At 34.8% G+C, this 12,397-nt stretch overlaps 1 protein-coding gene and 1 pseudogene across 1 annotated transcript; one reads left to right on the top strand and one right to left on the bottom strand.

Annotated features, from left to right (window-relative positions):
* Positions 1-1,229: 1,229 nt before the first annotated feature.
* Positions 1,230-5,494, bottom strand: LOC120162622 (annotated as a pseudogene).
* A 2,579-nt stretch (positions 5,495-8,073) lies between these two features.
* On the top strand, positions 8,074-9,081 carry LOC120162621 (zinc finger protein ZAT9-like). The gene has a single exon (XM_039172728.1). It carries the CDS (start codon positions 8,115-8,117, stop codon positions 9,072-9,074), a length of 960 nt encoding a protein of 319 aa, XP_039028659.1. The 5' UTR covers positions 8,074-8,114; the 3' UTR covers positions 9,075-9,081.
* Positions 9,082-12,397: the final 3,316 nt, after the last annotated feature.

The raw sequence follows: 12,397 nt of genomic DNA, 5'->3' as shown, positions 1-12,397 counted from the left end.
AGAAGTGAACACCCTTATCCACAGCTGTTGGAAGGCCTACAAATGTCGTTGCTCCTCGACAGAAATCTCAGAATTCAAAGCAGAAGTAGTAGAGGTGAACATTAATTGGATTCTTTTAAGTAATGTGGCAAAATGTAAATAAACCCTGGCTTTGCTATTGTGGTAAAATGCAATTTATAGGTTAAAGAATCGGTTAAATATTTTTTTAATGGTAAAAATGACATATTTATAAGAAAATTCTAAAATACAACTTGTAAATGTAAAGTTAAAAAATGACAAAAATCGATTGTAATTGAAAATCTTAGCAGGAGCGTAACTTTTTTTTAAAATGAAGCAAAAGCTAGAGAAATTACATCAATGAAGTCCTAAAAAGGGAAGGCCGTAAATGTCCCTTTGTAAGATAGGACCGAGTCCTTCAGAAGGAGAACTGAAGAGAGAAAAGGAGCCATCGTGGCTAGTTGTAGTCTTGGCCATGAAATCTGCTGTACTATTAGATTCCCGCTTGATCAGTTGAAAATCAACATGCCAAGCCTAACAAAGGAGAGAAGAAATCATACGAACTTGCGAGAAGGGACTATCCATCGCGGCATGGAGAGTAACATTTTAAGTTTGACAGAGTAATATTTTTTGTTGTAAACCCTAAATCACGCATTTATATAACTTTTAAGGCTAAATCGGTTGCAAGATAATTTTTCAGTTGCAATCGAAAATGTTATAAATTTATTTAAGTTTTTAGGTTGAAATCGTCTTAAATTAGACTACCACAGGGCATAATTTCCCTCATTTATCTCGTTTGTGTTGGGATTGTTTTCGAACTGAACTGGGTTGGTTTGACTGGACAGTATCATGGTATGAGACGGGGGCTATTTATCTTGGGAGGGAGCAAAGAGACAACATTACACTTAAATAAATATAGCCCAGCAAGCAGAACAAGCTCCACTATTGTCGTACTTTCTTCATAACAGATAAATAACTACACTATTTACTATTTTACATAACAAATATATATATATATATATATATATTAAAAGTTGCATTTTCTTAAAATTTTACCATTACCATGCTCCAGAAAAGAATCTTCCCTTTCCCTGTACACAATTCCCCCCTTTTTCATGGATTCAAACAGAGAAAATGAGAAGAAACAAGGGAAGCCTCCCTTACCATGTTTTGGCCGTGTCAGGCATAACAAAAGTTGGCAGGTTGGATAGATCACTGTCGATCAATAGAAAAAATAAACTTCTGGTCATAAGATTAGGCTTCCTTGGCTCCTAAAACTGGCTCTTCTTCCTTGTTTCTCTCTCTCAATCCTTGATTTCCTTGTTCAGACCGAGGATCTTCGCTCTTGTAGTCTACAAAATCACCTAGGGGCCTTTGTCAGACACAAGAATACGGATATTCGTGAAATTCACAACGTCCGGTCTCATCTCGTCTGGCTCTCCCATGAATCCTTTTTGAAATGCCTTCTCCTTTCTGGCGAAGGTATCCCAATCCATCTGATCTCTTTCCATCATCAAAGGACCAAGCTTCTTGGTGTTTGGTCATATTGTCCTCTTGTACCCCATGTACCTCCTTTGAATCCCAATATCCAATCATGATAATTAAGTCCAGAGAGAAACATCGCTATGCTAAATATGCAATAAATACTGAAGATGTTCATAAAAGTTCATGCTTTATACATTCTCTCATGTAACTTTAATCATCTAAGCTAACACATGTGGTAAATATTAGACATCAAAAGCCGCACACCAATGTTGAAGGTGTTCCGATTAACACATGGACATGTTAAGACCGTTTTCATAGCTCATGTTTGGCATCTTTGGAGCCTGGTCCAAATTTGACCTCTTCATTAAAACTAATTCAACAGTTTAGTTTTTAGATTAACTTTCAAAAGTTAGCACTATATGGAAGATACGGGACTAGCAGAAATCGGCATACTTCAAGGAATATCTAGATTTCTCACCTTCGACCTGCAAGAATCTTGGCCATATTTCCATTATTATTGGTGACGAAAACATCACTTTCATCGGAAACAATGTAGTCTATGGCAGCCAGGCGAGAAGAGAATGGAAGAAAAGGTTTTAGCTCTTCTTCAGCAAGCATCTCTTTTGTATAGAAATTTGGAAAGAGATCTCTTAGTGCTCGAAGTCTCTCTTCTCCACCATATATATTCTCCAGATGCGACATAGATGTATGATTCATTTGCAAAACCAAGTGTCTTAACATCAATCCTACTTCTTGAGGAGTAAGCGGACATATACCTCGCCTCCTCTCCCCATCAGCATCGACATCCTGCAAGAATACAAGGATAAGTGCAACTTTACTAGATTGCAGGATGCAAAAGAAAAGAAAGGACATTAGAACCCATTCTAAAATCATGCATTGAGCTGTATATTAAAGAGACAACTAGAGTATATGTCAAAAAAGACGATATCTCACTGTCAATGTTTCCCATCGCTTTCGTATCTCTCCAAGCTTGTACCTCTCCTTATCCCCACCGCCAAAGTAACAACCAGATAAAGCTAGCATATCCGGTTCAAATCTGTAATTAGACGAGTTCGATCGGGAAAATAGGTCTTCACAGAGTTCAAAATCATACTTCAGAATGCTTCTCTATGCATATGCAGATTCGCCAATGTCCTGTAATTGAATAAACACTCAGATTTGAAGTGCCGGAGTCGTTGATGCAGAAAGTAATTGGGTACAAAGTCAAACCTAATAGCACAATGGATGTATAATCTCACTGAAACTATGATGCATTTCCAAAATTTTAAGGATTTGGCAATTAAGTGCAAGGCATTCTATACTATCACTGGCCTATCTGGCTTGAAGTCATAGAGATAACCACCTGAAAGTAAAGGGACCTTAAAACAAGTGTAATCGTGCTAATTCTAAAGTACGAGGAATCATACTGCACATCTCGTCAGCTGATACTGTTCAAAGTTCCTTTTGATATGCTCATAACTTTGAATAGTTAAATTCTACCTTTTCTAGAATTTGGAACAAACCTCAAATGGAATGCAATAAAACGTTTTGCCATTGCACGCATTCTCGTTACAAGTTTCTGTCCAAGTTCTTGAATAGGTTCAGTAAATCTTAAAGCATGATAATTAGTAGGCGAGTAAATGAACTGAACGTTCAGTGAACTGTTCATGAACCGTGCGACGTGAAGTTCGTTTATTTATTAAATGAGCGAACATAAACAAGATTTTACGTTTGTTTAATTAAATGAACGAACACGAACAAAGGGATCGTTCGTTCATTTACGTTCGTGAACGTTCGATTATATGATTGCTTATGTTCGTTCATTTATGTTCGAACAGAGGGCAAGTTGAATGTTCTACAAAGATTATTGAAGTTGTTTGAATTTCAAGAAGATTGTTTTGTTGAACAATTAACTTTAAGACTTTATTATGTTCATATAACTTATTTATGATTTATGTATGTTTTTATCGTATTAAAAAAAATTAACTCTAAAGTTACAGATTATATTAATGAATTTTAAGTTGTTATTTGTGTTGTTTATTTTTTTTACATTTATTTGTTGTGTTTGAATAAGTTTGTTTTTGTGTTTATGTTGTTTGTTTATTGTGTTCGTTTATGTTCATTTATTTCCGTTCGTTTGTGTTCGTTTATATTCGTTTATCATTTGAATAAACGAACATGAATAAGCTATATTATTTAATGAACGAACATGAATAAAAAAATTTATTCGTTTATGTTCGTGTTCGTTTATGTTCGTTTATTTATTAAATGAACGAACATGAACATACCTCCGTTAGTACGTGTTCAATTCGTTTACAGGCCTAATAATTAGTCGGCAACACAACTTTTGCAGCTCGTCATCAATTTGCTGGCCAGTCTGTGATCAGTTGCAGGACGTACAAGATTTTCAGTGTTAACTGCTGCACTCCTACATGAAAATCATGATATCCTAGACAATATATAATAAAATATTTTGCAGATTGTAGACTTGTGGATTATAGTTATTGATTAATGTTTATTTTTTGTTCCTACCAGAGACCATTTAGCTGATGTTCTTACCAAGGCACTACCAAGAGATAGCTTGGATAAGATAGCATCCAAGCTAGGACTCTACAGTATATACTCGTCAGATTGAAGGGGAGTGTAGATTGTAGACCTGTGGATTATTAGTTATAGATTAATGTTTATTTTGTATTTATCTCTTGTTAGTTTAGTATTACTCTAAATCTTATCCTAACTAAGTGCAGATAAAGAAGGTAGTCGTGGTCATTAAGCTTGTAGCAGGTGATAGGTATTGCTGAGGTACTAATGACGGTATTTTGGTCATACCCGAAACTGATTTCTGATGAGAAAGATGGATTCATTGAGGTAGGTTTTTATATCGAAAACCTAATATGATACTATGTAGAAAATAAGAACTTTTGGTAAAGATAAATTTGTTTCTGTTCTCTTAATTTTCTGATTAAAAACGTACAGAAAGAAGCCTATTAATAAGCAAAGTACAGAGATACCTACGAGGACTAAAACCTATCTATTAATCCTATATTTTTACTTCAGAAAAGATACGACTATTACGCTAAGATGAGATAAGACTTAGAGTACATCTGCTACTGACTACTACTAAAATAAACTATTTGCACGACTCCAATCTATAGAGGCCAAAAAAAATGGAATTAATTGCATTTAATTTATGGATTTATATAAACAATTGAGGGAGCGAACTAGAAACATGAAGTTCAATCATAGAAATTATTTCTACAATCAACCAAAATAGCATCTATGATATAGTATCTGAAAGTGATCTTACTGATCTTCTTTGAAGTATTGGCAGAACTTGATCTAGATAATATTCAGGAGGGGATTTCCTTGGGACACGCATAGTGTAAGGAGGTTTTTCCATTGATCGCATGAATTTGTCAGGAACTCTTTTGACAATGGTAACATCTTTTGCAAGGTAAGAAATGAACCAGTTGACATCAAAAATGTCAACGAAGTCGCTGCATATCAGGATAGAGGAACACTTAACAAGGTAACTGAAGAGAAGGAAATTATCAATTTTGCTCAAATTCTAATAAGCTGGTTCAACTTACCTATCATCCTTCCAGTATGAATTATGATCCAATTCAGGTACCACTAGGGTTGCATTCAGGATCCGTGCAACAGCTACAGCATCTGATATCTGCATACCATAAGCAAATTATTATTTCCAAAGAAATAGAACACACCGTGATCAGTGGAAATAATAATTTTTATAGGATGCCCGAGTCTTAGAGGCACACCGGAACTCAATTAGTTCAAATCAATTAAAGCAATAAAAGTTTGCTGGCACTTAGATGAATTACATTTTTAATTGGTGAAATTACAAGATTTTCCATTAGAATATTTACCCAAAAATATAACATACTGCATGTTTCAACTTACTCCTGTTCTTTGTTGATTCAGTCCTCCACTTGCTCCAATAAGCAAATAACCATTTGATGATCTCTCACGAACAGCATCTGACATAAAGGAAGACTCAACTAACATAAGAGATTGGTTTGGTGAAACTTCAATGAAAAATGAGAATGCATTCTTTTCTAAGGTAAAATGATGGTACAGGACATCAAGTACTGAAAAGCTTATGCTAAAATGAAAATGTAGCATCAGAGCTCAGAATGAGTTAATTCCATCTGATTCCACTACTGGGAGAAACCATCCATATTTTAGTTTTAATCTTGAAAATCAACACTAATTATCTCCTTATACATAATAAACATAGCTAAACATTGTAGTCAAGATTAACTGTTGAATGTATTAACGACTTATCCATTTCAACATTATCAACTACTAATAGAAATATGGGTACCATACTGTAATGCACCTTTGCTAACCCCACAACAAAACAATTTATTGATTACTGTCAAAAGAATTTAAATCTAAAACCAAAAAGTTAAAGAGAAGCAGAGAATTTGGAACTTACAATAAGAAGAATATGAACTTCGCATAGCAAGTAAACTAACATAAACATCTAAAGCAACATTTTTTTAGCAATTGATAATAGGTTATCAACCCTAAATACAGAAAAGGACTACGGGCCACTTGAAAAGAAAGGATCGCATCATCCTGCACTTCTTTAGAGCTTCACCCAAGCAAGCAGAAGCTACCTCTATAGCTTGCCTCGTTCATCTTCCAACTCCCTCCCATGCAAAACAAACACGACAATAGACGGCAGAGAAAAAATATAAAATTTAATATTAATAAAATATTTATCAATTACCTATGTAGCAGTTTTAAAATTAATAAAAATGTCATGTCACCATAAAGTTACAGAAAAAAAAGTAGTGATCAAAAAAATTCAATGTTCAAAGTTGAGTGATTAAATTGAAAATTTTAAAAACTGAGTGACCAAAATAAAAGAGATAAGATAGTTGAGTAATGATTTGTATATTTTACCCCAGTGCCAATTTACTCGTACTTTTTTAATCTCACTCATGATAGTAAATTTTTTTTATTTTGATATTATTTTCCAAACCTAAAGAAATATAATGGTAATATTTATATATTTTATTATAATATTAAAAAAAATATTTGCATTATTTTAATAGATCATTAAGTAAATAAAAAATTATGATTTTGGGTTGGGTTGAGTTGTAAGGCCCCGTTTGGTTCAAGGAATGTTGTATTACAGGGGGAATGAAATCCTCATTCCCCCGTTTGGTTGGCCGGTAATCTCATTCCCAATAATCTTTTATTACCAACAGTGAATTTTTTGGGGTTTATTATCGGGAATGTGATTACCTCCCTTCCCTTAGATATTGTTGGATTACCGACGTTTTGGACTAAAATGCCCTTTAAAAAATTCTTTCAAAAATATCATTCTTCTGTCATTGAATAATAAAAATTCTACGAAAGTTAAATTACAAATTTATCCTTAAACTATTTTAGATTTACAAAAAAAAGTTTATAATTAAAATTTTATATGAAGTTCAGGGGCTAAAATAAAATTTTATCCTTTCATTAAACCTTTTTATCTTTTCAATTTTGTAAAAAAATTATATAAATTTTATGAATCTAAATTTTTTAAAGAAAATATATAAATTAATTATAGTGATATTATAGTAGAATTCAACTTGTTAAAAAAATAAATATATAATAAGGACAATTTGGTCAAATATACATTCCAATAATCTTTTATTCATTTAACCAAACACGGTAATCTTACATTCATGCTAAACCAACCAAACACAAAATACAACATTCCCAGTAATCATATTCCTTGGTAATTTTTTATTTCCACTGTTAATCTTACATTCCGTGAACCAAACGCACTCTAGCCCTGTTTGGTTCAAGGAATGTTGTATTACCGGGGGAATGAAATACTCGTTCCCCCGTTTGGTTGGCTGGTAATCTCATTCTCGGTAATCTTTTATTACCAACAGTGGATTTTTTTAGGGTATATTACTGAGAATGTGATTACCTCCCTTCTTTTAGGTATTGTTGGATTACCGACATTTTGGACTAAAATACCCTTAAAAAATATATTTCAAAAATATTCTTCTTCTGTCGTTGAATAATAAAAATTCTACGAAGGTTAAATTACAAATTTATCCTTAAACTATTTTAGATTTACAAAAAAAATCTATAATTAAAATTTATATGAAATTTAAGGTTAAAATAAAATTTTACCCTTTTATTAAACCTATTTATCTTTTAAATTTTGTAAAAAAAATTATATAAATTTTATGAATTTAAATTTTTAAAGAAAATATATAAATTAATTATAGTAATATTATAGTAGAATTCAACTTCTTAAAAAAATAAATATATAATAAGGACAATTTGGTTAAATATATATTCCAATAATCTTTTATTTATTTAACCAAAGACGGTAATCTTACATTCCTTCTAAACCAACCAAACACAAAATACAATATTCTCAGTAATCATATTCTCTGATAATTTTTTATTCTCATCGGTAATCTTACATTCCGAACCAAATGTAACCTAAGTGTTTTTTTTTTTCTCGTCACATACTCCTTTTGAAGCTCCAAATCTTTCTTTCCATCACTTTCTCATGCTTTTTACAAAGAAAGATAGGAATTTAGAGAGAGAGATAAACATAAAGCTTTGATCTTTGCTTGTGTTTCGTGACAATGGAGAAGCACAAATGCAAACTCTGTGCTCGAAGGTTCTCCAATGGCAGAGCTTTAGGAGGTCACATGAAAGGTCACTTAGCAAACCATCCACTGCCCCGCAAACTCAGTAACCGTACTGACTCAGATTCTTCTTCTTCGTCTTCATCAGGAGAAGAGCGAGAGAAAAGCAATGGAACCGAGTCTTTGGCTTATGGGTTAAGAGAGAATCCCAAGAAGAGTTTCAGGTTTGCTGATCCTGGATTCTCATTTGCACCTGATTCTGGGTCCGTCGTCCAAGACAGAGAGAGCGAGACCGAATCAAGAAACCCATCTCGAAGACAATCCAAGAGAAAACCCAAGATGGGTACTGTTAATAATAATGCGACAACCGACGGAATCAAGAAACTTAAGCTGTCGAGTCTACCCAGTTTGATCGACTCACCACCGACCGAGCCGGAAGCGATGAGTTCAGTTTCCGATACTTCCCTCGAAGAACATGTTGCTATGTGCCTTGTGTTGCTGTCAAGAGATGCTTGGAAAAGGAACAATGTGGAGCGGAAATCACAAAAATCAGTTGAGTCGTTGGAAGAATTGGAGCACATCGAGTTGAGCAACAAGAAAAGTGAGTTAAGCAAGAAGAAGATCAACGGGAAACATCAATGTGGGAAATGCAGCAAGGCATTTGGATCTTATGGTACATTGGATGAACATAAAAGGGTGTGTCCTGAAACTAAAATAACCGGCAAAGTTGCTGCCGCCGTTATCGGCAATGACAGCAAGAGATTTGAGTGCCCATTTTGTTGCAGAGTGTTCGGGTCGGGACAAGCACTTGGCGGTCACAAGAAATCTCATTTGCCCGCTTCAGCTTCTTCATCAAACACTGCTGCAAATTCAGGCAAATTTGACAACAATTTCATAGATCTAAACTTGCCAGCTCCATTGGAAGATGATAAGTTTAGTGTGGTATCAGATGCATAAAAATCGAATACTTGGAGGAATACTTCCAATGTATTTTCCCCTGCATTCTTCTTTTTTTTCTTTCGTCGTAGTTTGTAATATTTCTTTCATTCATGGATGAATCATGAATTCTTTCTTTTGGCTGGTGATCTTTCCTTGATCTTCATTGCTGCTGACCCACAATTCATTTGGCAAAACTTTCGAGATAATGTTATGAAAGAAATTAATTCACGAGCTAATGCACTCCCAAGATTAATTGCTCAAATAGAGTGAAATCCACAGTGTTGGCTGTAGGTCGCCATGCCTTCCGGGCGACCTACAAGGTCGCCATACACTCCGGACGACCTTGTAGGTCGCCATGCACTCCGGGCGACCTACCATTTCTCAAACAGAGAGAATGAACGTGTTGCATGGCACATGCACGTCCCAACACATAGGTCGCCATGCCCTCCGGGAGACCTTGTAGGTCGCATGCACTCCGGGCGACCTACCCTCGCTCGGCTGCCCTCGGATTCCCTCGCATAGCTCGCTCGGCTGCCCTCGCATAGCTCGCTCGGATGGCCTCGGATGCTCTCGGATAGCCTCGGTCGGATGGCCTCGGATGCCCAGCGTGTTGGGACGTGCATGGCACATGCTATCTCTTGTAGCTCGCCGGGAAGACATGGTGACCTAGTAGGTCACCCGGAAGGCATGGCGACCTACGGCCAACACTGTGGATTTCACCTTATTTGAGCAATTAATCTTGGGAGTGCTTTATCTCGTGAATTAATTTTTTCCAGAACATTATCTCGAAAGTTTTGCCTATTTGCCTTCCGGGCGACCTACTAGGTCGCCATGTCTTCTCGGCGAGCTACAAGAGATAGCATGTGCCATGCACGTCCCAACACGCTGGGCATCCGAGGCCATCCGACCGAGGCTATCCGACAGCATCCGAGGCCATCCGAACGAGCTATGCGATGGCAGCCGAGCGAGCTATGCGAGGGAATCCGAGGGCAGCCGAGTGAGGGTAGGTCGTCCGGAGTGCATGGCGACCTACAAGGTCGCCCGGAGGGCATGTCGACCTATGTGTTGGGACATGCATGTGCCATGCAACACGTTCATTCTCTCTGTTTGAGCAAGGGTAGGTCGCCCGGAGTGCATGGCGACCTACAAGGTCGCCTGGAAGGAATGGCGACCTACGGCCAACACTGTGGATTTCACTCTATTTGAGCAATTAATCTTGGGAGTGCATTAGCTCGTGAATTAATTTCTTTCATAACATTATCTCGAAAGTTTTGCCCTTCAAAATATTGTGCCATATCCTAAACCCCAAATCTTGTATTAAATCCTAAATTCCAAATCATGCCATCAAATGAATCTATACATATCGTCACACTAGCAAATAAAAGGTTTAGATTCGATTTTGGGTTTCAACATATAGACTAAGATAGAGAACATTGAAGAAGAAGACATTGACAAAATCTTGAGCGTTAAATCAAAGAGAGTTGAAATAATTGTAAAAAGTTAGGAGAGTTGAATTTTTGTATGCCTCAAAATGAACGATATATCTGAACAAAAAAGAATGAGTTATTAACAACGCTTTCGGTTATTCTTATTCGAGAATTAGTCATATCTCATTCACCATAATTTGATCAAACTTTCTTAATAAAATCCCTTCAACTTGCATATTAAGTTCAAGTATGAGGAGGGGCAAAAAAATGATCCCTTAAGCTCAAATCACCAATACAGTATTGGAGTTCATCCATATCCACTAAAAGTTGATTTTTTTTTCTAAAAGGGTTCGAGCTCTCTTCAATGTTGACTATGATATCAAAATCACCAGCTAGACACCAAAGATTTGAAACACCCCAACTTAGTTTAACTAGAAATCCAACAGAAGATGCTATAGTTATTTATCAGAACTTTATCAAATCGAATCAGAACTAAATCAAACAATCAAGCCTTCAAACAATCACCAAATATCAAATTTAGGACTAAATGTCACATATAACAAGCATGTGACGTTCAATTATACAATTACACCTCAATTTATGGACTAAAATATAACTTTTACCAATCTGAGTATGTCGATTTTGAATCCTACTAAAATTTGGCTATCAAAATTGAATTTTGAAACCCAATACCCTGAAGTTACGTACTATAATGAATAACCACATCATTTAATCATGGATAACAACAATTTCTATTCTTTGATTATATTAATCAAATAAATTAGAAACTCGTGAAATAAGCATAATAAAATATTAATTAGTGTAGGAGGAGATTAAAAAATTCCAATAAATTATCTAATAAACTTAAACATGCAAACTTTTATCTATAAAATCATAAAAATAAATAGTGATTCCTAATTCTGAACAAAAAGCATATAGTATAAATTGATAAATAAATTCAATAAAAAGAATAATAATCTAATTTAAACTTATAATTCAATCACGTGTCATTAAAAATACTTAAATATAAACAGCATATTGTTGAAAGATCATATCAAATATTTATGAAATAATCAAGGATTTATTATAAATCTTTCGTCTGATATTATGAGCAACGAAGCATTGTGCATTGAAGGCACGACATGTATATGAAATACATGGAATAGCATGAACTAAATCACCTTGATAGTAAAAGAATTGTTGATATGCTTTGAAGTCTTGGGTTCAAGCACCGTGAATGCCGGAGGTTAGAGCGTTTAATGTCAAATGGTTAAGAGTTATATTTGAATATATATTATCTTATACTTATCAAGATTAATAATAAAAAAAGAAGGGTAAACTACATGGGTGACCACTCAACTATTATCCATTTTCATTTTTACCACCGATGTTTCGATTTAGTCAATCAAACCAACCAACTATTTAAATGTTTCAATTAATATTTAACGGAAGATATGATGTAGCTGTTAAAACAATGGTATAATTTTTTTTTGTTCTCAATATTTACACATTCTATTATTTAACACTACTTTTAATTTATTTAATAAATTTAATCCTCCAATCAGGTAATGACATATGTCACCATCTAATTATTTTTTATATTAATTTTAATATATTTCATCGAAATGATTTCTCTTCCAATCATACGATGACATGTCAAGAAAATTAAACAACATAAACTGAGCATGGGGGAACTTATCTGTGTCCCCTTGAATGGAGATAAGCGACATTACCACTGGGCCAAACCACAAATATGTTAGTTTGATTCTAACATTTTACATAGAACTCGTATTAAGTTACACCTGGAAAAGAAAGAAATAAAAATAGTTTGGAGGATTCGAGCTAAGGCCATCTAAAAAGAGTTTAAAAGCACCTAAACCTCCTAACCAAGCCATAAAATTAATTACAAAATAA

This window comes from Hibiscus syriacus, unplaced genomic scaffold (genome assembly GCF_006381635.1).
Source record: "Hibiscus syriacus cultivar Baekdansim isolate YM2019G1 unplaced genomic scaffold, ASM638163v2 tig00111403_pilon, whole genome shotgun sequence".
Classification (NCBI taxonomy): domain Eukaryota; kingdom Viridiplantae; phylum Streptophyta; class Magnoliopsida; order Malvales; family Malvaceae; genus Hibiscus; species Hibiscus syriacus.
This window is presented reverse-complemented; position numbering and strand designations above follow the sequence as displayed.